Source organism: Tympanuchus pallidicinctus, unplaced genomic scaffold (assembly GCF_026119805.1).
Source record: "Tympanuchus pallidicinctus isolate F22 unplaced genomic scaffold, pur_lepc_1.0 scaffold8, whole genome shotgun sequence".
Taxonomy (NCBI): domain Eukaryota; kingdom Metazoa; phylum Chordata; class Aves; order Galliformes; family Phasianidae; genus Tympanuchus; species Tympanuchus pallidicinctus.
The window spans coordinates 7,949,199-7,972,508 of NW_026294802.1; the positions used below are offsets into that span (position 1 = coordinate 7,949,199).

Below are 23,310 nucleotides of genomic sequence, written 5' to 3' on the forward strand. Positions count from 1 at the left end.
GTTGAGACCATTTCCTGTTATTGTGTGAAACAGAGCTGAGAGAGGAACACCATGGTTACGGGGCTCATCCTCCCCCTCTGACAAGTTAATGTACAACAGGAATTACTGGGGAAACCATCACAGCTAGGGAAGAAGGTGCTGCCTTCAAGTGGCAGTGTGGTTTGCAATGAGATTTGGGGGATTTTCCTGCATCATGAGGTGCTGTCAGTCTGTTCCCATACTGTAAGCTTGCACTGTAGCATCAGTACTTGCACACCAAACCTTGGAGTGGTCTGAAGCTGTGACAGAGCTGATTTGTATCTACAGAAATACACTTAGAAAAGGTGAAACATCACTTTTTTTTTTTTTTTTGTGTGTCTGTTTCCTCTGCAAAAGCAACAACGAGACTTGAAACTTGTGGAGAGAAGATAAAGACTGTGCTTTTTTTCATGTGCGTGATAAATAATTTCACAAACGCAGAGAAACCACGTGTGGGTGCCTCTGCTAAGCATGCAGGAAAAGGCAGAGCCATGGAATGTCTGTTCAGAGACGGAAATGCAGACAGTTCTGGTGTCACTATTAGAGTGACACCAGCAGAAATCAGAGGTTCAACAGCCCCGCAGCCATCCATTGCAATTAAAAGTGATAAAAAGGGAAAATACAATGTCACAACGTACCTGCTTACAGTGAACGTATGTCTCCAACTTGCAGCACGTTGTTTGTTTTATGGAGGATGCTGTCCCCAGAAAGCTATGTAAACATTCTGTACCAAGCAGAATGTTTTTCCTAGAGCTGGTATCGCTGTCTGCTGAAACTCTTGGCTTCGGTTCAGAAGAGTATTTTAGCAGAGAATTCCCATATGCAGAAATGAACCTGAGGGATCTGAGCTGATAAATCTCATCAGCCAAAGAGAGCATAAAAGTTGCACAACTATGAGAAGCAGATATGATATGAGAGGTCAAAAGGCAGTCAGAAAGGGCTGGATGGGGAAAAAGCAAGGTTCAACTTCACACTCACAGCTCTGTTTCTTTTTTTGTCCTGTGTTTATAAAGAACACTCAGGAGGCAGCCTTTCCAGAAACGAGAACTGAGCTCTCTATGGTTCTGTCACCGCCAGTCTGGTCTAACCAGATTATCAGAGGATGAAACTGTTCTGGGCAATTCAACTGAACATAATTTGTGCAACTAAAACAAACCTACTCAGATGCAAGTATTTTATGTGGTTAATACTGCTTGACCTATCGTTAAGCTTTATGCTTCACAGCTCTTCTGGGAAACGCTGTCAGTCTTCCGCGGGGCTGCAAATCAGATAGGAAATCTCATCCTGCTCCGATTTCAGCAGAGAACGGCTCTGATTTGAAGGTAAAGGAGTAAAAAAGAGAGTAAGTAGCTCAGTGTGGGCTGATTCAGCCCTGCACTGCAGAGTCCTGTGCTTGTTCTGCACTTTTGTGGGTCTGTCTGTGCAACTCTGCCTACTGCATTTACCAGCCCAGGTGCACGCTGAGGGGTATTCCCACTTCATGCATTGAGATGGGGGTTTCGCTTTGCAAGGCAATGGCAGCTTTGGGTTTTCAAAGAATGATTATCAGCAGAAGCTGAATGGCAGGAGAAGATCTGGAGCGTTCCTGGCCATGTGAGGGGCAGGAGGGAAAAGGTGCAAGTCAGGCATTGGTGCCCAGTGTGAGAAGTTAAGCAAAAAGGACAAGCTATGCCGGCTCACAGGGATGTTGACTTTACTGATACGCCTGCCAGAACCATTAGCTCCGCCTGGCCGTTCTGCTCATGCCTGGCAGATGCGCGCGAGTATGGCGCAATAACCAGAAGGAAATGCTGCTTAGCTTCACTCCTTAACGGGCCCTGGGCTAGTGGGAAGGCATCCCTGACGTCCGGCAGCAGCGCTCCAGTTGGCCACTTGTATTTTATTTCTGAAGATCTCACTGCGTGCTAGGGTCCTCTTCCACGTGGGCATAGGGGTCAGAGGGCTGTGGTGACGCATAGGCACGTGACTGACAGCCGTCCGTCATGGGAAGTGGATGGGCAGCCTGCTGACAGCACCGTGAGTAGGGGACTCTGGGGAGGCAGCACGCGTGGGGCTCTGACACCTCTCCTGGGATGCAGCCAAGCTGGGGAGGGAGGCGGAGGAAGTTGGGGATTTCACAGTTTGTAGGTTTTGCTTTTGGCTCCGCTGGAAGGACACCTGCTTGCTGTTAGTCAGGCCATAAACCATGGTTGTCTTCGTTAATACCTCCGTTCTGAGAGCGGAGGCAATGTGGAAGGTGGTGTGAGGTTGCTTTTCATCTGTGCAGGCTATTGCAGCACGGACGTGAAGGCAAATTTATGGGGTATCTGTTACACAAGAGCAGATAGTGATATCTTTGGCAAAAGGTGGAGGACGCTGAATCCTGACAATGAAATATGTCTGTCTGCTACATTAAGAGCTTTACCTTCATTTCTTTCTCCTTGGGGTTAGCTGCTGAGTGAAAAAAAAACTGTCCGGGAGCACAAGCATTGGGAAGTGAAAGTGAAAGCGGGACTGAAGTGCACCCTTTTGGAGAGAGAGTGGGGTTAGAGCAGAGCAGGGGTCCCGGATCTATGCAGGGGTAGCAGTGGTCTGTGGAGCAGGGGGAGAGGGAACACGGACAGGGTGAGCAGGGGGAAGAGCTGCTGGAAACTTCATCTGATTCTTCCCAGCCTCCTTGCCCATTTTCCTCTGTTCCTTCTCCACCCCCTCCAAATCCCACACTCTATCCAAGAACTCACAGTTCTGCCACGGCAGCAGCATACCGCTGTGCAGAGGGGAAAGAAGGGGTGAAGGCATCCAAAAAAAGCTCCCAGGAGCATTGGATCTCATGAATGTCCTGCAATGGGGTTTGAAAGAAAATGAATTGGGAGCGTTTTTCTAGGAAAAGCCTGGCTAGTGTTACTCTGTATAAAGAGCACAACAGTCTGAAGACAGCGGTGGAACAAGCTAAGGCTGGGAAGGGGACTTGTGTCCTTCCTTGCTCTTTGTTCTGGCAGGCCAAGGGGCTGCCAGGCCTTTGTTCATGGGCCTTTGTACTGCAACCAACCCTAGAAGGGAACTCCTTGTTTGTTTTCCCTTGACTAGCCTGCTTTGAATAGCCCGATCCCTGCCAAAGCATGAAGGATGTCAGAATCAGATGAATGACCATTTCCCCTTGCACAGCCTGTTGAAATTCCTTGGGCTGCTGTGAGCATCTCCACCACAGACCCTTGCAAACTCCACAGCAGGCAGGTGGGCAACTGGCTTGGCTGCATTTGTGAGCCCTGCAATGAGGTCACGATGCAGGAGCATAGAAAAATGTTAGCTGGGCTGCAATCCAAAGCTGGGACAATTGAAGGAGGAGGAGGGAGAAAAAGCAAAGGGAAATTTGTATTTAAATTGCTGGTGGCCACCTGTTCTGCCCTCAGAGGTGGCATATCTTAAGGTGGAGCATGGGGCAGGCACTTTGAACTGACATGGGGAAATTCTAGGAAAAAATTATTCACTCAGAGTGTAGCAAACCACCAGTACAGGCTGCCCAGAGAAATTGTGAATGTCTCATCCCACAGCGAGCTGTGTCTGGCATGGGGAAGCCCAGCCTCTCCTCACTGGGGCCCCTATCCTTATACAGCCCCTTTTCTTTCCTCATCAGAGAAGGAGGAGTGGTGCTGCTAGTGCTTTCTGAAGGCAGTGGGATTTCTGCTTAACAACTGTGTCTTGTTGCTGTTATCCAGGTGGCACTGCTGACCTTCATCTAAGAAACCAAGTTAATTGCGCCAGTCGTGTTTTCTCCTAATACACATTTTAGAGAAAAAATGGTGACCCAAGCCACAGAACTCAGGGTCATTCCTCCGATACGTGACATGTCAAATATGATGTAAAGCCTGTAAAATAGATTAATTTCCTTGATTCCGTACTTCCTAGCCCAGGATGTCTTCTTTTCTGAGATGTCATTAGGCTTCTGAGATCAGCAAGGATACTGTATAGGTCAACAGCTTTGGGAAAGACTGACTCTGGATTTCTCTTTCTGTGCTAGGGGTGAGGACGCAGCCAGGCACTGACCAGTTCTCCTGTGCTTCTGGTGCCTTCAGACCCTTCTGTTCATCATCAGAATGGCGTATGCCTGGTATTGGCTTGATGACTTGGGGCAGTGGATTGAATATGGGAAAGAGGTGAGATCCATAGTTTGATGCTGAAAGCTCCTGCTTAGCCATCTTTGGAGAGTTGCTTAGGATATACTGTTTGGCAGCTGATGTGTTTTACATGTCCTGCTGGTGCCACTGTAGTGCTGCTTTGATGCCCTGGTGGATTGTCTTATGAAGCGTCCATCAAAGCAGTACTGAGTCTCTGTGAAAGCTTCCAAAGGACTGCCTTTAGAAATGGGCGTATTTTCCAGAGATGATGCAGGCTGAAGCTGACCTCACAGGGTAAACACTTTGGTTGCTGTTGTATCAAGCAGTTGATCTCTGTGAGGTACCTTCCCCAAAGAACAAAATGCTGGAAATCTTTGAGACTAGTTCCACACAGCATCTCATCACAGGGACCTGAGGAAAAACTGGTATGTCCCCACAGTGCCACTTACACCACAGGCTTATTTCTAACGTGTGTAATTTCCTTGTTCTATCTGTAGCACCCGATTTACCCCCATGCCACAGTAAATTCTGCAGATCTGGAGGAGGCATTTCTAGCTGACCAGAGAGGCACTCTGACATTTTGTGCTGGTTCTCAGATGTATGAATTAAACTTCAAAGGTAAAGTACTTCTTTGCTTAATATTCATTACATTGCGTTGCTGACTCTAAGGTAGCCTTTTTCATACAAAGAATTGTCAACCTGTGGGTATCCGGATTTCTTGGAACATGTCTTTTTTCCTCTTATCAGTTCTCTCCAAGCAGAGCTTGAACATTATGTACTTTTCTCTGTAGTTCTGAGGTTCTCTGATCAAACTTCTAGATTTCCGCATCATTAGTCGATGCTGTATATTGAGAACAAGAACTGAAATAAAATACTTCATGGTATTTGGCTTAGGCATTTGGGTTTATGTAACTAAAGAGGAAACAAGAAAGGAAAAAAAAAGATCAGAAAAGTCAAATGGTGAAGCAAGCTCTAGTAGACATCTTATAAACTAGTTATGAGAAAACACAGTGCAGCAAAGGAAAATTATGGGCTAGTTACAGAGAAAGAGAATGGAAAAATAAGAAATGCTTATCTGTTTCTAATTTATTTGTATTTTTTTAACCATTTTAAGGTTTCTGTTAGTTTTCGAAAATTGAAATCTGTTTCCTGGCATGAATAGAAAGTGTGACGTTTGAAGGAAGAAACAATGGCTGGTTAGCAATGTCACACTGCGTGTGCTCTGTGATACTGTTACAGGATGAGAAACAAAAGACAGGCTTTCCTCTAAGCACCAAGTAACAATCCTGTACTGCCAGGAAAGTTAGGCTTAGGGACTCCATCACGTTGAAAACCCTTCCCTGCTGCAGGCCAGACATCAGATGTGGTTTTCTCTGGCTGGCATCCCAGGTGTGAGTACATCTGCAGGTGCAGTAGTTGGTGGTTGCCTTTCAGCTTCACAGCCTACACTAGCAGGCTGTTGACCTTGGTGATCTCCAAGCAGAAGCTGCCCAAGTGGGAACGGTCTCAAACTATTAAGTAGGGAATGGGGTGAATGTGATAGCAAGAATGTCACCCTGCAGCCATCCTGGGCTACCTGCTTTTAAAACTTTTCCTACGTGCATTCCCTGGGTAATAAATTGCATAGTAGTGAGTCATTGTGTTTTTCTTTCAAGACATGGTCCAAAGAAATGTGGTCTATGCAACTCAAAGAAAAGTTATGCGGCTGCCAAAAAATTTGTACTCTCGACGTGAGCAGGACAAAAGGTACTATACTTGCATTATTTAATGGAGATGTTAGACGATGGCATTTTTCTACTAAGAAATCCCTCTTTTCTCTCTAGAATTCAGTTTTAGATTTCTTAAATTCCTTTTTAGAAATGAAATTTGCTGACTGGTTTAACATTAATTTTTGCTGTGACATTATTTGTAAATTATGCAATACTTCTGTGAAATGTGCGTGAGGGATGTTTGGTGGCAATCCTGGCAGCCATTGGAGACTGGAGACCTCTAGGGTAGATTTGTTCCTTCTGTGAGAGCAAGATCATATAGGGCTGACACAACTGTGCCAGGAATTTTTGTTCCTTGACTTGTAGCTCAACAGTGCTAAACCATACACAGGGCAGGAACAGGGGAGTGCCAGTCCCGAGACTGTGGAGCAGATAGATGCCATTTCCTGGAAAGCTGAAATATTAAATAAAATAGAAGAAATTCCTGTAAATGAAGTGTCCTGGATGCAATCATTTTTAGTTTGTATTTTCATAGAAGTTTGGTCTGACAGCATTTGGGCATGTTTGCTTTAAAAGTTAGTGGTGCTATTACTTTACTTCAAAAAGATCTATCTTGACTTCCAGAAACTTACTGGCAGGCAGTGCATAAGAACCCATGGGTTCAATTTAAGGGCTGGTTCAACCAAAGGCTGGCTGATTTAAAAATAAAGCAAACTAGAACTTCTGAGTCGATGGTAATGCCCCTATTGCCTGGGGCAAAACATTCATGCCAGGTGGATGATTGAAGACTTGTGTTGGAAGTTATTAAGGACTAACTAATGCAGCAGTGCATGGGGACATTACTGCCCACCCATGACCTCTGCAAGGCTGATCCTGGGGAAGGGAAAGTGGGCTGCTTGTCTGGCCAGTGACTTTGAGATGAGTAGGCACCTGGAGGGACAGGGCTCTCATCCCAGCTCACTAGAAGTTCAAGCAGCTCACATAGAGGTCTATTGGAGAGCAGTCGTATAAACTACGGTAATTCTTGACCAAAGGTCTCCTACAAATGCCTGCCAAGAAATTCATTAACATCACTAGGATGTGTATGGAAATTCAAACTGGAGAGAAAGGCAACTGGAAGGTTGGAAAAAAAAAGAAAAAAAGAGAATCCAGAGAAGCCTGAAAACTGCTGTAGAGCTAGGTGCATTTTCCAGAAAGGAGACTTGGTGAGAAGAGTTGTGGATTGACTTGCTCTTTCTTCCTTTTCACAGCCTGTATACAGAACCATCATGTTCACTTTATCCTCCAGAATGGGACCAATCAGCACTGCCTGAAATTGGGTACAAGGTATGAGTTTTCACATCTCCAGTGGAGTGGGTGAATTGTGTCTATTTATTGGTCTACGTTTCTTGGTCTCTTTGAAGCAAATGTCATTTGCTGTGGTAAAATTAGAGCCAGACCTGTAAGGAAGTATCTAGAAGGACCTCAGGTATCAAATTAAGGTGAAGCTGATATTCACTCGTCTCCACCTTGGATACTGCTGTGCATTTCAGCTCTAGGTTACTTTGAAGTAGAAGTAATCTGGATGCATAAGAAGGGTGTACACTGAGGGAAGCTTGTGTTAGATTGCAATCATTTCTTTGTGCAGCAGCACCTCAGCACCTGTGCTTCCAGCCTGGCAAGAGAGAGTGAAAGTGGGGATAGAATATTTGATTGGAAAGTCAGGAGAAAATAACGATTTTAATTGGTAGGGTTTTCCTTTTAATGTGAGCAAGTTGATAACTCCTTTGGAAGGACTGGGAGTTGTTACTATCAGAAATACCTTATTTCTGGTCTTTTTGAATTTTTCAGTTGGTAGATGTTGGCAACACTTCCAGTGAATACAGAAGAATTGAGAGTCTGTTTCAGAAGACGATGAAAGACTACAGCATCTGCCGGCTGCAGAGGATCCAGAACCCAACCCTTTGGCAAATTTTTCAGTGGTTTGTTTCTATTTTGTTTCATTATTCCGATGGTAGCAGAGCGTGTGGGTGTTTCCTGATCTACTGTCATCCACAGTCTGTGATAGGAGTTGCCAAAGGCAGTAGCCCAGCAGAGGTTCGATTGCCATGTTTCTGCGTGCAAAGATCCTGCTGGTAGTGAGTTTCACAATAGGTGCATAAGCACAAAAGTGTGTACGCACAAAATGGGCTTTTATATATATACATATAGTTGAACAAAAAATCAACACAGCACAGCACTCAAGAAATGATAAATAGTGCCAACAACGTCATGCTGTTCCCTTTTCTGGCTAATCTGGATGAAAGCCTGTTGGTGGAAAACAGATACAAACACACACCTGTACATGTCTCTTCAGGAGCTGGACTTAGACACTCTGCCTAGGGAGTGCTAGCCCTGGGATCCTCCCATCTCCAGCTGCATTCTGCGCACAGATATACATGTACAAATGGATCTCTCAGCAGACCCCTATACTTTGTGCTGCCATCAGGTAGTTTTCCTGAGCCTCACTGTTCCTCTGGTAGGCAAGCTAGAAACTGTTCTCTCTAGCACCTGGCCCAGAGATATGACTGCTCTGATACCCATGTCCCAGGTCACTTGCTCTCCTCTCTGTCTGTCCAGCTTGACATTCACTAGCAATCATGCACTGACATGCATAACCTTCCTTGCTTCACTTGCTGTTATCCTGAGGCTCCAGTCCAATTGCAGCACTGAGATCCTTCATATGCACTCCAGCACGCTGGCTGTAGAGTTCACCACCCAGCATATGAGCTAGAAATGAAGTCTGATGAAGAGATAGGTCAGACTGCATGGATCAGGCACAGGGCATGGCTAGACAAGCCTACAGAAAAGTCAGTCACCTGTCCATGCATGATTAGGGGCCTTCTTTATCTCCTTTTCCATCTGTCTTGCTATACGTGTAATCCTCAAATCATATGCCCTTCCCCTGCATCCCACAATAAGTTCTATACTCCTAAAGGGAGTACCCACCTCAGTCAATGAGCCATGCCCCAGAACCTTTCCATTGCTTGTGGTGCTAGGTGTCACCCCAGCCCCTAAGGGCGCCTTGGCAGGGACTGGGGCTTCTTGCTGTCTGGGCGTGTTATTGAGAATCCCTCACTTGTCACTGCCTCCACACTCCTATGTGTGTTTGCTAATGTTATTCAAAAAGAAATTTATTTTCCTTCACTGTGACTGAGTTGTGGAATCTCAGATTTATTCTTCTCATGGGGCTTAAAAAAATATATTGTTGTTTATGTGATAAAGCCAGAGGTAGAGTTTACACAGTTTTTACTGTGGCTTCATGCTGTTCATTTCATAACCATACTCATTCACTCAGGATTATAAAACCTGGGAACTGGGAACAATTCCCTCCTGAGAGATGTCTGTCTCTTTATTCTCTAATGTGATATGTGAAGTTGTATGCAACGTGGTCCACGATGATATGAGAACTTTCTGTTTTGCTGTAAGGAGCCAGCTGTGCTGCAAAGTACCAACAGGAGGGCACAGCAGGCAGTATCCCCACTGACAGTGGTTTGTGTCACTCTTCCTCCACAACCCCGAAGTATGAGGAGTTGGGTTGGGAAGTTGTCCTCATTTAAATTAGGGCAAAATGGCATTCATTTTTTGTCACTAGGCAGAAGGAGCACATGAAGAAGCTCCACAAATCAAACTGGGTGGATGAGCGGCTTCTGTTCCACGGGACAAACGCATCTCATGTGCCAGCCATCTGTGAGCAGAATTTTGACTGGAGGATCTGTGGCACTCATGGGACAATGTACGGAAAAGGTACAAGAACATGAGCTGGACTTACATTGAAATTCTTAGGGTGTTTCTAGAACTCGGGGAAAAGCTCAGCACGAGCTGTGTTTTCTACTTATCCTATTTCTTTAGACTTTCTTTTGTTGGTGAAGCAGCACAAACCTGTTTCTGCTATTGGTGAGAGCAGCCGTGTCAACTCATGTAGTCCTACCATGGACCCACTCCCAGCTGCAGTGGGGACTCCATAGGCAATGGCAGACTTGGTGGGAGGGAGTTCATGGCACAGCACAACAGGCTGCACATGTGACCAGTCTGTGTGACGTGGCTGTCCAAGATGCCACACACCTGCCCTTAGTGCAATCTCATCTGTTCAGATCTGCATCTCTGCAAGCTGTGTCAGCAGCCTTCAGGAGGGACGGAAAACATTCCTCTCTGCCTCAAGTATTTGCTGTTTCGCAAAGCTTTTAGACAGGTGGGACAGAGATATTGATGGAGAAATATGGCTAGCATCTGTCTGCTTTTAAAAAAGCCCACATGAAAACACTTGGCAAGGATATGTTCAGAGCTATTTGGGGCTGTTGGATCACTGGCTGCCAAAGAGCTGATAGCAGATGTTCGTTCCTTGGTTGATGCATTCTCTTACCTGTGGCTTTTCCTGGTCTTAGGAAGCTACTTCGCCAGAGATGCCAGTTATTCTCATGAGTACTGTTCCTCTAGGATCAGCCGCTACAGCATGTTTGTAGCTCAGGTCCTTGTTGGGAAATTTGTTCGAGGGGACTCTGAATACCTTCGTCCTCCACCCACACCAAACAATCGCAACAGACTTTATGACAGCTGTGTGGATAACCCGGAAAACCCTTCCATCTTTGTCATCTTTGAGAAGCTCCAGATTTACCCTGCCTATATCTTGGAGTACAGCAGCAGTTCTCTATGTGTGATCCTTTAATGAATGGCAGAATATTCTTTGTATTTACACTGAAACGTTTTAATAAATCTTTTCATTCATGTTTGTACAGTTTTAGAACTTGCTAATGCTAAAATTTCCTTTAAGATACTAAAGAACATTTTGTAATGCAAAACAGTATCAGTCTCCCAAGGGTCTTGGGGGCATAGTTTTTGTTGCAGGACCTATTGTTTTGCCAACAGAAGGTGCTAAAGTTCCACCTTATCTCTTGCGTAGGGTGGGGTCATACATGCATACTGGGGTGGCTCTGCATACTCTAATGCAGTCATGTGTTCTGATGCTGGAAGCAGCACTGCTGAATTATGAAGTTATTATGGTTAACTTTGCTTTATTTCATGATCAAGTCACCGTTGGCACTTCTCACCCTGTTCTTCCACATGCAGCCTGCCCATTCTGCGGGGATGCCATATCTTGAGTGTCCTCATCCTATCCCCAACCTGCTGATGGTGTCCTTGTCTGGAGCCCTTGGGAAGAATCCCTTCCTTATTGCCAAATTTCCCCAGATTTAGGCCAGGAGAACCAGAGGTATGGCAGCTACTGGAGTCAGATCACCACCTTGCCATGACATTCACAGTGAGGAGGTTTGTGGTGAGCTGAATAATGCTGTATGGTAGCGTCCTACTGGGGCTGCAAAGGAGCCCATACTATTTCAGGATCACTGTGTTCATCTCTCAGTTTACATCATTCCTAGCAGCAGTCCCACCTCCAGTGTGGTTTGCTGCTCTTCTCCCAGTGCCAGTGCTGGTGATACTAGGGTGAGCTTGGTCAAATGCAGTGCATTCACCTACTTGAAAGGTGACTTAACCAAAACAAACAAACAGACCACTTGAAATAAACAACTGCAAAATATCAACAAGAACAATTCCCAGTTTAGCTTGTGCCAGGATTGATAAAGAAGAGGTGAAGCTGTAGCACTGACTGGCAAAGGATGATACTTGAACCTTGAGCCCAGGCAGGGCTTTGTGCAGTAAAAGATTTGGGAATACTTGGGTCAGTAAGGTGTTGAAACCACTATTAAAAATGAAAAGCAATTAAATCTGCAAATATTTCCTCATGGGGGTTTTTCCTTCACATTACAAATCTGCTAGAACTTTTGCAGATCTGAAATTCCTGCTGTCTCGGGAGCACCTGCACATCTCCAAGTTCTGCAGCTGTGAATGAAAGCATTCCTCAGTGCCCCTTCAGGTAAGAAACACTTGCAGATAGGCAGCAACACACGCAGTTGTCAGCAGGCACTGAACATGGATCTGACAGTAACAAACAAAAAAAAAAAAACAACAAAAAACACCAGAAAAAAAAAAGAAAGCATGAGAATTTCTCTATTCTATTCTGTTGAGAGCAGGTTAAACGACTTCTGACTCAGACACATGAGAGTCACAGCTTCAGAGTCATTGAGATAGCGGTGGAGAAGGCCTGACTGGGAAACACAGTGAGTAGCCAGGCTGCTTTCTGTGGAGTTTGCTGCTTTCTGTGCCAGCTGGGTTGGTGCTGGGTGGGCAAGTGTCAAGGTGGGCTTGTCCATGGTTTGTGGAGCTCATTCTGTTGATGGGTATGGAAGAAAGCTGCTCTCAGCATGAAATTAAATAATTGGTTGGGATCTTGACTAATTACTTCTCTTTGTTTCCAAAACATTGCCTGTTTGCAGGGTGCTTGTGGGAGCACTTTACCTGTGCATGATGGAAAGGTTTACAGAGCGTGGCAGCTGAAGAGAGGAAAGGGAGAGGGCTCTGCTGAGAGGTCAGTCCATCTCATCAGGAATCTCCAAATAGGAGCTTTTGGGTTTGTTTTAGGGAAAAATAAACAAATCCAAATATGCACTCACAAAACTTATCTTCTACTTGTGAGCAAGAAGGAGGGAGCAGAGAAAAACAAGCTTGAAGTGCAGAGCTGCTCCTTGAGCTGGTGGTACTGGCTGTAGAGGAGAAGGTGGTAGTGTCTGGGACCAGGGCTGACTCTCCACCAGGAATGGGGCAAAGGGAGACAGTTCTGAGAGGTAAAGTTGGTTTTGGTGCAGGTGGCTTCCTTGCTCCACCTGGGAAATCTGTTGGATCCAGCTGGGAGTGGGATGGATTGAGTTGGCCTGGGCTCTATCAGGAAGGGCTGTAGGTGGTGAGGTGCAGCCAGAGCTTCTTCCTCTGCCTCTGTGGGGGCACCCTGTCTTCTTCCTCTGTACTTGATCCCCCAAAGATCTCCTGTCTCTGTATTGGCAGCTTCTTCAGTTATTCATTTAACAATTGCCTCTCAGGAACCAGCAACAACTTCAGGAGAATCAATTGTTTTACACTCATATAAATAAGACACTTCTTCCACATAAGAGAAATACATACTTTTCTCTGCCTGCAAAGATGTTAGCTCAAGTGATTATTTCATTATAATTTATTTCTAATTGATTTCCTGGTGGTAGTGCTCTAAGGCCTTCACAGTGTCCCTGGTTTTAATATTGTTGGTTACATACTTATGCACCTGTTCCAGGCTTTCTATTAAATGAAACCTCAGCAAGTTTTAAGGCCTTCTTTTAATTTAGTGATGCCATGTTTCACTTTCCAGCATTTTTTAAGAATTCTTTTAACAGTTTCAAGAGGATTTATTACAGGTGATTAAACTATAGAAACCTAATTCTTGATTGAACATGCTGAACAGCATGTTGTTTCCCAAAGCACTTTAACTCCTAAAAGTCAATCTGAGCCCCATAACCTGGCACTACTACTGTATGGGGGCCAGGTGGAGAAAACACAGATATTGTTCTTGGCATGACATGCTTAACAATTGCATTATTTAACAAGGCTCTTTCTGAACTGAGGGAATAACAGTCCAGAATTAATGTGTGGTTGAGGTAATGATGTGGGACCAAGGGTTTGCAGAATTGCAGAAGGCATTATCGGCTGGAATCAGACTTCCAGAGCTCAGGGAATAACTTTAATTGCTCCTGTTCTTTTGCAGTCCTGCTTTTTTTGATGAAGTCTGTTGTCTGATGTATTGAGTCCTAGACACAGTTTCCATTCAAACTATCTTTCCAAAATTACTTTTACATCCAGCTTACAAATATGTGCACTAGAGAAGGCTGACCTGGACTGCATCCATCTGTTCTTAATAAGTTTTGATTTTCATTCCAGATGCTTTACTGCATTTTCAAAGGACCCATTAATCAGTGTGCCAGAGCTCAACCTGTAAATACTTGGCAAGTGTCTGCATATGATATTCTAACCACTGGAGGAAGCTATGTCTTTACTCATTCCCAAAGAGAAGTATTATTTCATTGTGCGTTTTCTGAATCATTTTTCTTGGGCTGTATCTTCAGCTATGGACTCCTAAAAATTCTTTTTCAAAATTATTTTCCCTTTACTAAGTCCAAAGGAGATGTTAGAAGTCACGTTGTTCTCTGTTTTCTTTAACATTCTGTGCACTCTTTCACTCTTGCTTTCTGTAAATGATAGAGTCATAGAAGGGCTTGGGTTGGAAGGGACCTTAAAGCCCATTCAGCAGCTCAGGCTGCCCAGGGCTCCATCCAACCCGGCCCTGAGCACCTCCAGTGCAACCACAGCTTTTCTGGGCAGCTGTGCCAGTGCCTCACCTCTAGGACAGATGATCTTTATCATCTTTATCAGTGACCTACATACTGGGATCAGGGGCACCCTCAGAGAATTTGTAGATGACCCCAAGCTGAGTGGTGAAGTTGATATGACAAAAGGAAGAGATACCATCCAATTGAACAGAAGCATCCAATGCACAAAACTGTAAGCTACTAATCAGGTTTTGCATATGAACTCTGGGAGAATCAGGAATATTGACTTCTACAGTTGAAGCATTGATAAAACCAAATAATATTATTGCCAACTACCCAGAATCAAGCATCTGTTCATATATGAGGGGCTGGCATGCAAGAAGCAGAAAATGGCATGTTTGGATTCAAGCATAGCACTGTCAAAGAAGAAAACCAAAAACCTTTTAGAACTTGTTCACTTCTGTGAGGATTTGGAAACCAGACTATTTTCTGGGCTGTGAAGTGATTACAACAGTCCAGGAATTCCTGCTGAGTCTGGACTTCTCCCTCAAGACTACTTTTAAGCAACCTGCCAGAAGCTGATCCTTTCCTTCTCCCTTGTGTGGTTGTTTTTTTTGATTTCTTTTTTCTTTTTATTTATATCAGTTCTGCACTTTTGGTCTTTCCTTACTCTCATTCATTCATGCTTGTTGGTTCTGGCTGGATGATTCTCTACAGTGGACCAGGTATGGGAAGCAGGTAAAATCCATGGCAGCCCTGACACCCAGCTCCAAGTCCTAGCCCCTAGCAGAGGAAAAAGTACGTACTATTAAATACTTCATTTCTGATTCTATGCTGAAAACTTACAAAGACTCTCTTTCTAAAGCATTCAGAGCAAAAGTATTAGGATGATAATTTCAAACCAAAACCTAGGTCATGGTGCATGTCAAGCCACGAGTAAAATCTTCAGCAGTTGTCAAAGAGGAAAAGCTAGGAAGGAGATCTGGGTCTGCTGAGGCTGCTGTGGGAAGAGACCTGCGTGAGAGATTCTTTTGGTTCTCAATTACTGTGGAGTGCTTGTTCAACTACGGGGTGACGTTTGAAGAAGAGAAGACCTAGTCATGAACATGCACCATTTGAAGCACACGCATTTGTACCGAGGAATGGGACTGCAACAATTGGAAACTTGCTGTCTGATGGGATCAAAAGAGGAGGCATCACAGGTGGCCAAGAGGATGTCTGCACTGCTTATGCTGCCAGTTCAAGCAGGTGCAGCGTTACAGAAAACGGCCCTGTGTCGTGGAGATAATACAGTGAAAAAGCCATGGATAAGGCACTGTAGGGCTATGTTAGTATTTTTTCATATGTAAGGTATGTCTTTCTGCACGGGACTGGCTGAACAGGGACATGCCAGTGTGTCCCAGCCTGGCTCCAGTCTCCAGCAGCGTTTGGTGCTGGATCCCTGGAAAAGGAGTAGTTAGGTAGTATGGCGCGAAGCTCAGGGAATTCCTAAGCCTCAGACAACACCTCTGTATTTAACAGCCCTTGTCAGATTTCTTTTCTCCTGTGACTTTGTTCAGCCTTACTTGAATTGCTGCAAACCTCTAGCACCGGCATCATGTTGCAGCGGTGGGATCTGCGGTAGAGCGTTTATTGAATAACTGCATCCAGTTATTCAGGGCTGGGGTGAGCCTCTGCACCGAGGAACCCCAGCTCGTAGGCAATTAACCCACGAGCGCCTTCGCCCGCGCTGCACCAGGCCCCTCGGCCTCCGTGAGGAAACAGCTCCTCAGCGGCGCCTTTGGGCGGGCGGCCCCGCTGCGGGTCCCTAGGTGGCGGTGCCCGCCCGCGCTCGGCGGCAGCACCGGGCCGTGAGGGGCCGGGGAGGGCGGGAAGCTGCCAGAGGCTGCTCTGCCTCCTTTGTGGTTTCATTTGCCGCCTTTGTGGCTCGTGGTTGTCTCTGTGTATGTAAACAAGCCAGGGTGCATTCTTCCTTCAGTCTTATTCCACCGGTTTTCAAACCTATATGAACTTTTGGTGTCCTTGATGTCTAGTGGTAAATATTCAGAGCTGAGCTGCAAGCTGCTTGAAAGGGGAATCTCCTTTTCCTTGCTTTGAACTCATTACCTGCTGGCTTTATGTAATAAATGTGGCTCAGGTATTCTCCCGGTGCTTTCTCCATCGCCTCACACATTCCTTTCAGTGTTGCTGATTTTCCTCAATGCTGCACAGAAACCTGGCTCTGTAAACAGGCTGCCCTTGCAGGAGGCTGACTCAAAAGCCCTGAGTATGTGAGAAGGGTCTGCTTTCTCCGTACTTGGGATCAAAAGAAAAGAGAGCAAGTGAAAACCACCTGCTCTTCCCATCAAGGCCCCATCCCTTCCCATAAGCTTTCTGAGAAATAACTTGGGAGCTTGGGATCGAACCTTCTCCTTGAGAGCCACTGTGCTCTCCTCCTGGGGCACAGGAGGGAGTAGAGGTGCCAGGAGCAAGGTGGGCAGCACTGCACCACAGCAGCGCAGGCAAGTGATGGGCACAGATAGCATGCACTGCAGGCACCTTGGAGGTGGGGAAGCGGGGTGGAAAGGGTCAGAAGAGGCCCCTTCCTGTACGCAGGGTGGAGGGGATGGCAAAGACAGAGAGAGAGCCTGTGGGGGCACAACAGTGATCTAACAGGTTTGTGTCACTTACTCTTCCTCGTGACTTGCTCAGATGCTAAATCCAGGTCTGCTAAGTATGCCACGCCACCGTGGCTCTGAACCCATTGCTAGCAAATATTCCTCTCCACAGCACCCGGGCAGGGGTGGTGCCTCTACAACTTCTGCAGATGTGGGCTTTCAAACTCGCCAGGAAGGCCTGTTTGAATTTCAGCAAGGTTCACAGAAATAAGAGAGAGATTTCAAAGGTAAAAGATCTGTGTGCTTAACTCTTGACATATTTAGAGTTGGTCCAACTGTCATGCAGTTTCTTTTCCAAAATGTCATTGTAGTACTTTTGGCTGGATGTGAAGCTGGTCGGCCTGGTCTAGTGGTTGGCGACCCTGCACATAGCAGGGGGGTTAAAACTAGGTGATCTTTGAGGTCTTTCCAACCCAGGCCGTTCTGTGATTCTGTGATTATATGACTCTGGTGCTTGAGTGCATGAGCAATCAGGGTACCTTTCATGGAGTTCTAAGCAGCCACTCTTAATACACTAAGAAGGGGAAAGAAGTTAAACATAAGACAGAGAAAACTGAAGCGGTTTGGGTAATAATTGAAACTGGGGGTGGCGCTGGTCTAAATTGCCATTTTCAAGTGTCCTCTCTGTCTATAGATTATACTGTGTTAAAATTGCAATACTGATTTTTTTTTTTTTAATGTATTTACAATCAGGGAGTAAGGGGGTGAAATAAAGATGTAAGCACAGCCAAGGCTTTTCCAATTAGAAGACAACAACAACAAAGTAACGCAAACTTTTGTGCCCACCATCCTGGGGAGAAAAACAGGTAAGAGGAAAGTTCAGGGGCACAACAACTCAAGCTGACTGTGTACTGTATATGAGTTCCTGTGGCATATGTATATACGGAGGCTTGATGGGAGGCAGTGCATTGCACTAGTGGAAAGCAGAAATGATGAAGATGGGCTAAGCAGAGCCCAGATCCCCAGAGTACGACCGCATAGTTTTGTGAGGCCTTTTTTGTGGTTAAGATCATGACATAAATGCAATGAGGAGCATGATGTGTGTTGCCCAACTTTAACCACACTGAGTGAGGCACAGTCAAAAAGACCTCCGCAAAACTTCCCAAAACTTGAACAGGCAATGCTTAAATACCTTCGAGTATTTCTCTTGTGCTGTTACAGGAGTTTGGAGAGGAGTGGGGCCCTTTTTTCAGCACCTCAACATGATCCAGATTAGTGATGCCCAAGGTCTTGGTGGGTTTGGGGACAGACCCCATTTGAAGGAAAGTAGAGGTGAAATTGGGTAATGACAATAAACAACTCTTTAGCCAGCTGCTGCAATGAGAAAGTTCTGTGCAGATGCCTTTTGAGTGACAATGAAGTGCCGAAAGCAGAAATGACAGGGAGCAGAACGGGGACTTGAGTCAGGGGAGCGTGAGTAATGCTAATCCCTCTGCACTGCACAATGGCATGGGCTCTCCTGGGCTGTGTTTCCAGATGGCAAAGGTCTCCTTTCTCATTCTTTGCGTGTTTGTTTTCTCTTTCAAGAAATTCTCCAGAGAAATCTGAATAATTTCTATGAAAAGCGTGAGTGCTGCGGCCAGCGGCAATGAGAACCAGGACAAGGGAAGGCATGTAATGTTAGCTTGTTATTTTCCTGCCCATGGAAGACAATGTCTGCTCATCGAGTCCTCTCCTGCTTCAAGATGACTCGTTTATTCAGTGATGCAACTCAGGTGTGGGTAGACTAGTTGATGGATTTGGCAGTGCTGACTGGTGAAGAAAGGCATGTTGCAAGGAGAATGCACCAAGGAGAAATCCTAGAGGTTTGGAGACTGCAAGGCAGCTTTTCATTTTCTGCTAATGTGAAGTTACATTGATGTTGAAGGAAATCTGATGGAATCAGAAAAACCTTACCAGAATGGTGTTTCTAGGGTGATGTTCTACATTTTTCTCTCAAGGCTGATGGTGGTGACTGAAACGGTGTTATACTCGAGCTTGCATAGCCTAGGGAAAACACACTTTTGATCTGCCAGACTGACTAACAGTGAACTGGAAAGCTCAGGGAAGATGTATTCAGTTTTGTGCCCCTCGCTACATGGAGGACATCAAATTGCTTGAATGTGTGCGGAGAAGACCAGTGAAGCTGGAGAAGGGACTAGAAAATGCGTTATGAGGAGTGGTGAGGAAACTGGTGCTGTTTAATTTGGAGAGGAGTGTTAGAGGAGATCTCATTGCTCTACAGCTACCTGAAAAGAGGTTGTAATGAAGTGTGGATTGGCATCTTTTTCCAGGTAACAATGATAGAATGTGAGAAAATGGTCCCAAGAAGGTTTAGATGGGATATTTGGAAGAATTTCTTCATGAAGAGAGTGGCTAGGCATTGAAACAGTCTGCCCAAGGAATTGCCCATCCCTAGAGGTTTTTTTGAGACGTGTGGATGTGGCTGTAAGAGATATGGTTTAGTGGTGCTACCTGGGTAGGTCAAGTTGATGACTGAACTTGATGATCTTAAGGGTCTTTTCCAACCTAAGTATTTCTCTGTTTCTCTGACAGGGAAGATAGTCTGATTCCTTCTATGATTTCCCTCCCAACAGATTGAATTTTCTAGGTCTTCCCACAGACATCTAGGCAAAGTCAGGAAAAGGAGAGTTCTCATGGTTTCTTAGGATATCAGTAATTACAGTGTGAACTGTTTGTGCCATTGCACGTTGGGTTTTGTTTTTCATTTGTAGCTTATTGGCAGAAAAAGCCATAATGGCCTGGAGGTGGTAAGGAGAGGTGATACAGGGATTCTGCTTGAAAATCTGTCCTTCAGGTAGAATTATGTCAGGTTATTGTTAGACGTGTTATAAGTATGTAGCCAAGTGAAGAAGGAAAAGGTTTGATGAATTCTTTTTGTGATAAATAGTTCTGCAGTGCATCACCATCGCATATATGGAACATCTCTACTTGTAGCTTGAGTTAGTAAGGAAGAAGAGTTGTTGTAAATTAAAGAGATGCTTTTTTTCTGAGGTATCCTAAAAGGTAGTTTATGTCTCAGGACCAGGAAACTGTTTCATGGAAGTCCCTTAAGTCTGGTAATCTTTTTAAAATTCGTTTTAAACAGGCAATCAGATTTTGCAGTCACGTCATGTTTCCTTCAGACTGGGATCATTCAGTCTGAAGGACTGAAATAGGATATGAGGTATATAACTTCTCACATCTGTTCACTCCTTTGGGAAAACTAATAGTTTTGTTGTGCTTGTGTTGAGCAAATCTAAAAGACATGCCCAAATCCAGGTGCTGATTTTGTTAGTTTTCAGCCTGCAAACGTGTCACTTCAAAATGTGTGGTGACAAAAGGGACAAGGATGGCAGTGCAGCAGATTTTCCCAGAGGACACAGGTTTCGTTAAGACTGTCCATTTATCATAGGTCAGTGCACAGAAATGTTGCTTTATCCATTGTGCTTTTGGTTTGACCTAGATGACAGCTGATGGTCTGCAGTTTGAGCTTCAGTGCTCTCTATCACGGAGCTGTTTCTCCTTTAAAGCTCAGTCACGCTCTAGAATTTCAAGTCAAAGTGTGTGCTTTAGGAGGAGCATCGACTCATTTCGTTTTGCTGCGATGAGATTTACGTCTTGTGTATTTTTGAAATGGCAGGCAGTGTGATTATAAATAAAGCTGCTTTGATGGCTCACTGCAGTAACATTAGGGCTCCTCTTTACAGAGGAGTTAGTGCACAAACAATATAAGCATGCACTTGGTACTGAAGAACTACTTCATGCTCACTTTTCCATGTGGGCACCTATTCTGAAGCTCCCAGTGTCTTTGCACAGCTTCTCTTCAGCTTGCTTAGGAGTGCAGGTGCTCTCTGGGCGGAATAGACATGCTCTACAGAGAGCAGTAACTCCTTTGTATCACAGACAAGTCTTTAGAGTAGGGGCTTAGGGTGCACTGGAACAGGAGTGAGAAGAGGGAAGGATTCTTAGTAAAAGAACGCGTCAGAAAATCCCAGCCTGTGGTTTCACCTGTGTTGGGTTGTGAATAGGTCCTCTGGGAGAGGTTAGGGAGGTGTAGCTGAAAGAGTTGTAACATGTTGGTCTTTGTTGCCTTAACATTTTTCAGCTGGTAGAAGTGAGCCATGCTGATGGCAAATACAGGGAAATCAAAGACTTATTTCAGCAGACAGTAAAAATGATTGCATCCTTAGACTTAGAGGATTCAGGATCTCAGAGGTCTGAACTGTTGTGGGTGTGGGAATATTCCTTGTGAGTGAACTGCTCCCGTTCTCTGTTTTATGGTGGAAAAATAACCTAATAAGCAAATAGGGAGGGAGGGTGCGAAAAAGGCTAAGGTCCTGAGGAGTTAGACTTAGAATTTATATGATTTTTTAAATTACTGTCTGAAAAACCAACCAATTTAAAATCTTTTAATTACGAGATGGCTTTTATAAATCTGGGTTCTAGATTTGGGGTTCATACAAATCTGATTTCGTGAGTTATTTTAAAGCCATTCCATTCTATTACCTTTTTTAGATTAAAACAATCCAGGGCATTATGATCTTGGTATATAACCTCCCTCATGGGAGAACAACGTGGGGAAGTTCTTTCTTTACTGTTTGGCTTCTCACAAAGTCAATGTTTCTGTTCAAAATGGAGAAGGCCAGAGTTTTATTTTCACACAAAATCTGAGAGGTTGATTGACCACAGCCAGAGGAGAGGGTGACCTGTTTCCTCAGGATATGAATACCTACTCTTAATCCTAAATTTGAACTGAACCCGAGGCTCCCTGTCTAGGGTACCTGGCCTTATCATTTCACAAATGGAGCATGAGATAAGGATCCCTGGGGCTTGAGTATAGTAACCAGAGATGCCAACATGAGACTGGGGTTTTCCAATAATTAACAGCACTGAAACTGGATGTTCATGCAAAAAAAAAAAAAGTGGTGATTCCAGTTGGCATTAGCATTTCTTGCAAATTCAGCAAAAACATCTCGTCAGAACTCTGATGGAGAGAACTCTTTGTCCTGTAAGTGTAACATTTCCTTGTGGTAAACATTGCTATGACTGAATAGAGCCTGAGAAAGCAGTAGCTGGGTTTAATTTAATGAGCAGTGAGGGGATGGACATAACAGACTGAATGAATGTTACCCCTCTGATAGAAAGAGGAATTGAAAACTTTTCAGTGTAACTAAAGAAGTGACTGCTTCAGTTGTTCTCTTAGGATAGACGTATTGAATTTATAGACAGGGTGGTCTGCTTACTAGCCAGTGTTTTCTTAGAAAAATTGAATCCTGAGATCAAAACTTAGTGTTCACTCTCTCAGGAATTAGAGTTCAAGGATGCAGAGGAAGAGAAACAGTGCATTGGTTGACTTTTGATCTTTATCCCTGTATGAGGTCTGAAGAGCAGCTATTTGCTAAATATCAGACTAAATTTCTAAATTTCTTCTTTTGTTACTCTTCACCCTCATCAAGACAACCTTGTATTTCTTCTGTTGTCTTCTGTCTTCTGTTATACTACAAGAGTTTCTTTTAAAAATATCAGAAGTTTACTGTGAATATTTCTGTTTGTACACAGTACATGGATTCCTCTTAGCTCCAGCTCAGAATCTTCTTGATTCTTCTGCTGGTCTTGCAAGAAAGACTTTGACAGTTTTCTTAGGGTGAAGGCTGGAGAAGGAAAAAGCGTGACTGGCCATAATCTGCTCAGATCAGATCTAACTCCACAAAAGAAATAGAAGTTTCCCTTTCCATCTCCAGTCTGCATACCCTCTTTCCTTTTTTAGCAGAGCCTTGCAAAAGCAATGCTGAACAGACAGTGCTGTGGGCATTTGTCTTACCTGCCTCCTCTTGGTATGTTGAAAACCATCATGCAGTTTGTTTTCATGTGAAAGGCTTTTAGTGTGTTTCATCATGCAGTGAAGGGCAGGTCATATGGTAATACAATTTTTTTTGTTCCATCCCCCATGCTATTTGGATTTGGGTGGTAAAGGCAGGAGGCCCATAAAAACAAGAAGTGCTTGTGCATGCCATATGTGTGTGCTAAATATCTGATATGTTTTTCTGTAGGCAAAAGAGCGTATGAAAGAAGCCTGAGACGAGTGGGTGAGTGGCTTCTGTTTCATGGGATGAGTCCATCCCACGTGGCAGACATCTGCATGCAAAATTTCAGCTGGAGGATTTGTGGCATTCATGAGACAATGTATGGCAAAGGTACAAGCACATGGGCTGGACTTACAACAAAACTCTTGGAGTGTTTCTAGAGCTGAAGGAAGAGCACAGCACAAGCTGCACTTCCTACTGTGTGGGCCTGATCCTATTTATTTAGACCTTTTGTAACCAGTGAACCAGCAAAATGCAGCAGTCAGAGCTGCCAGATCAACCTTACGTATTCATGCTTTAAAATAAACCAATGTGGAAATACCTGGCAAGGATGTGTTTAGAGCTACCTGGGGGGAAGAAAGAGAACAAGGCACTTGTTGAGTTGTTGGCTGCCAGATTACTGACAGCAGATGTTTGTTCCTTTGGTTTAAATGTTTCCTTATCTGTAGCTTTTTCTCATCCAGAGGAAAATTCTTTGCCACAGATGCCAGTTACTGTCATCAATGCTGCCCATCCAACACAGGCTACTGCACCATGTTCATAGCTTAAACTCTTGGGGAAAA

At 44.6% G+C, this 23,310-nt stretch overlaps 1 protein-coding gene across 2 annotated transcripts; it reads left to right on the forward strand.

Moving 5' to 3' along the window:
* The first annotated feature begins 976 nt into the window (after positions 1-976).
* LOC128073008 (protein mono-ADP-ribosyltransferase PARP12-like) lies at positions 977-10,583 on the forward strand. 2 transcript variants are annotated; one of them, XM_052667296.1, is made up of 8 exons: positions 977-1,340; positions 4,016-4,151; positions 4,610-4,730; positions 5,768-5,858; positions 7,072-7,147; positions 7,652-7,782; positions 9,435-9,586; positions 10,225-10,583. In XM_052667296.1, the coding sequence occupies exons 2-8, from the start codon at positions 4,092-4,094 to the stop codon at positions 10,503-10,505; spliced, it is 912 nt and encodes a 303-aa protein (XP_052523256.1). In that variant the 5' UTR covers positions 977-1,340; positions 4,016-4,091; the 3' UTR covers positions 10,506-10,583. The 2 variants fall into 2 exon arrangements, with proteins under 2 accessions (XP_052523256.1, XP_052523255.1); XM_052667295.1 differs by lacking the exon at positions 977-1,340 and adding an exon at positions 1,766-2,034.
* The last annotated feature ends 12,727 nt before the right edge of the window (positions 10,584-23,310 follow it).

Coding starts and splice junctions, on each gene's coding strand:
- LOC128073008 (XM_052667296.1), top strand. CDS start 4,092: ATGGCGTATGCCTGGTATTGGCTTGATGACTTGGGGCAGTGGATTGAA. Junction 7,783..9,434: donor CTTTGGCAAATTTTTCAGTG/GTTTGTTTCTAT, acceptor TTTTGTCACTAG/GCAGAAGGAGCACATGAAGA. Junction 9,587..10,224: donor TGGGACAATGTACGGAAAAG/GTACAAGAACAT, acceptor TCCTGGTCTTAG/GAAGCTACTTCGCCAGAGAT.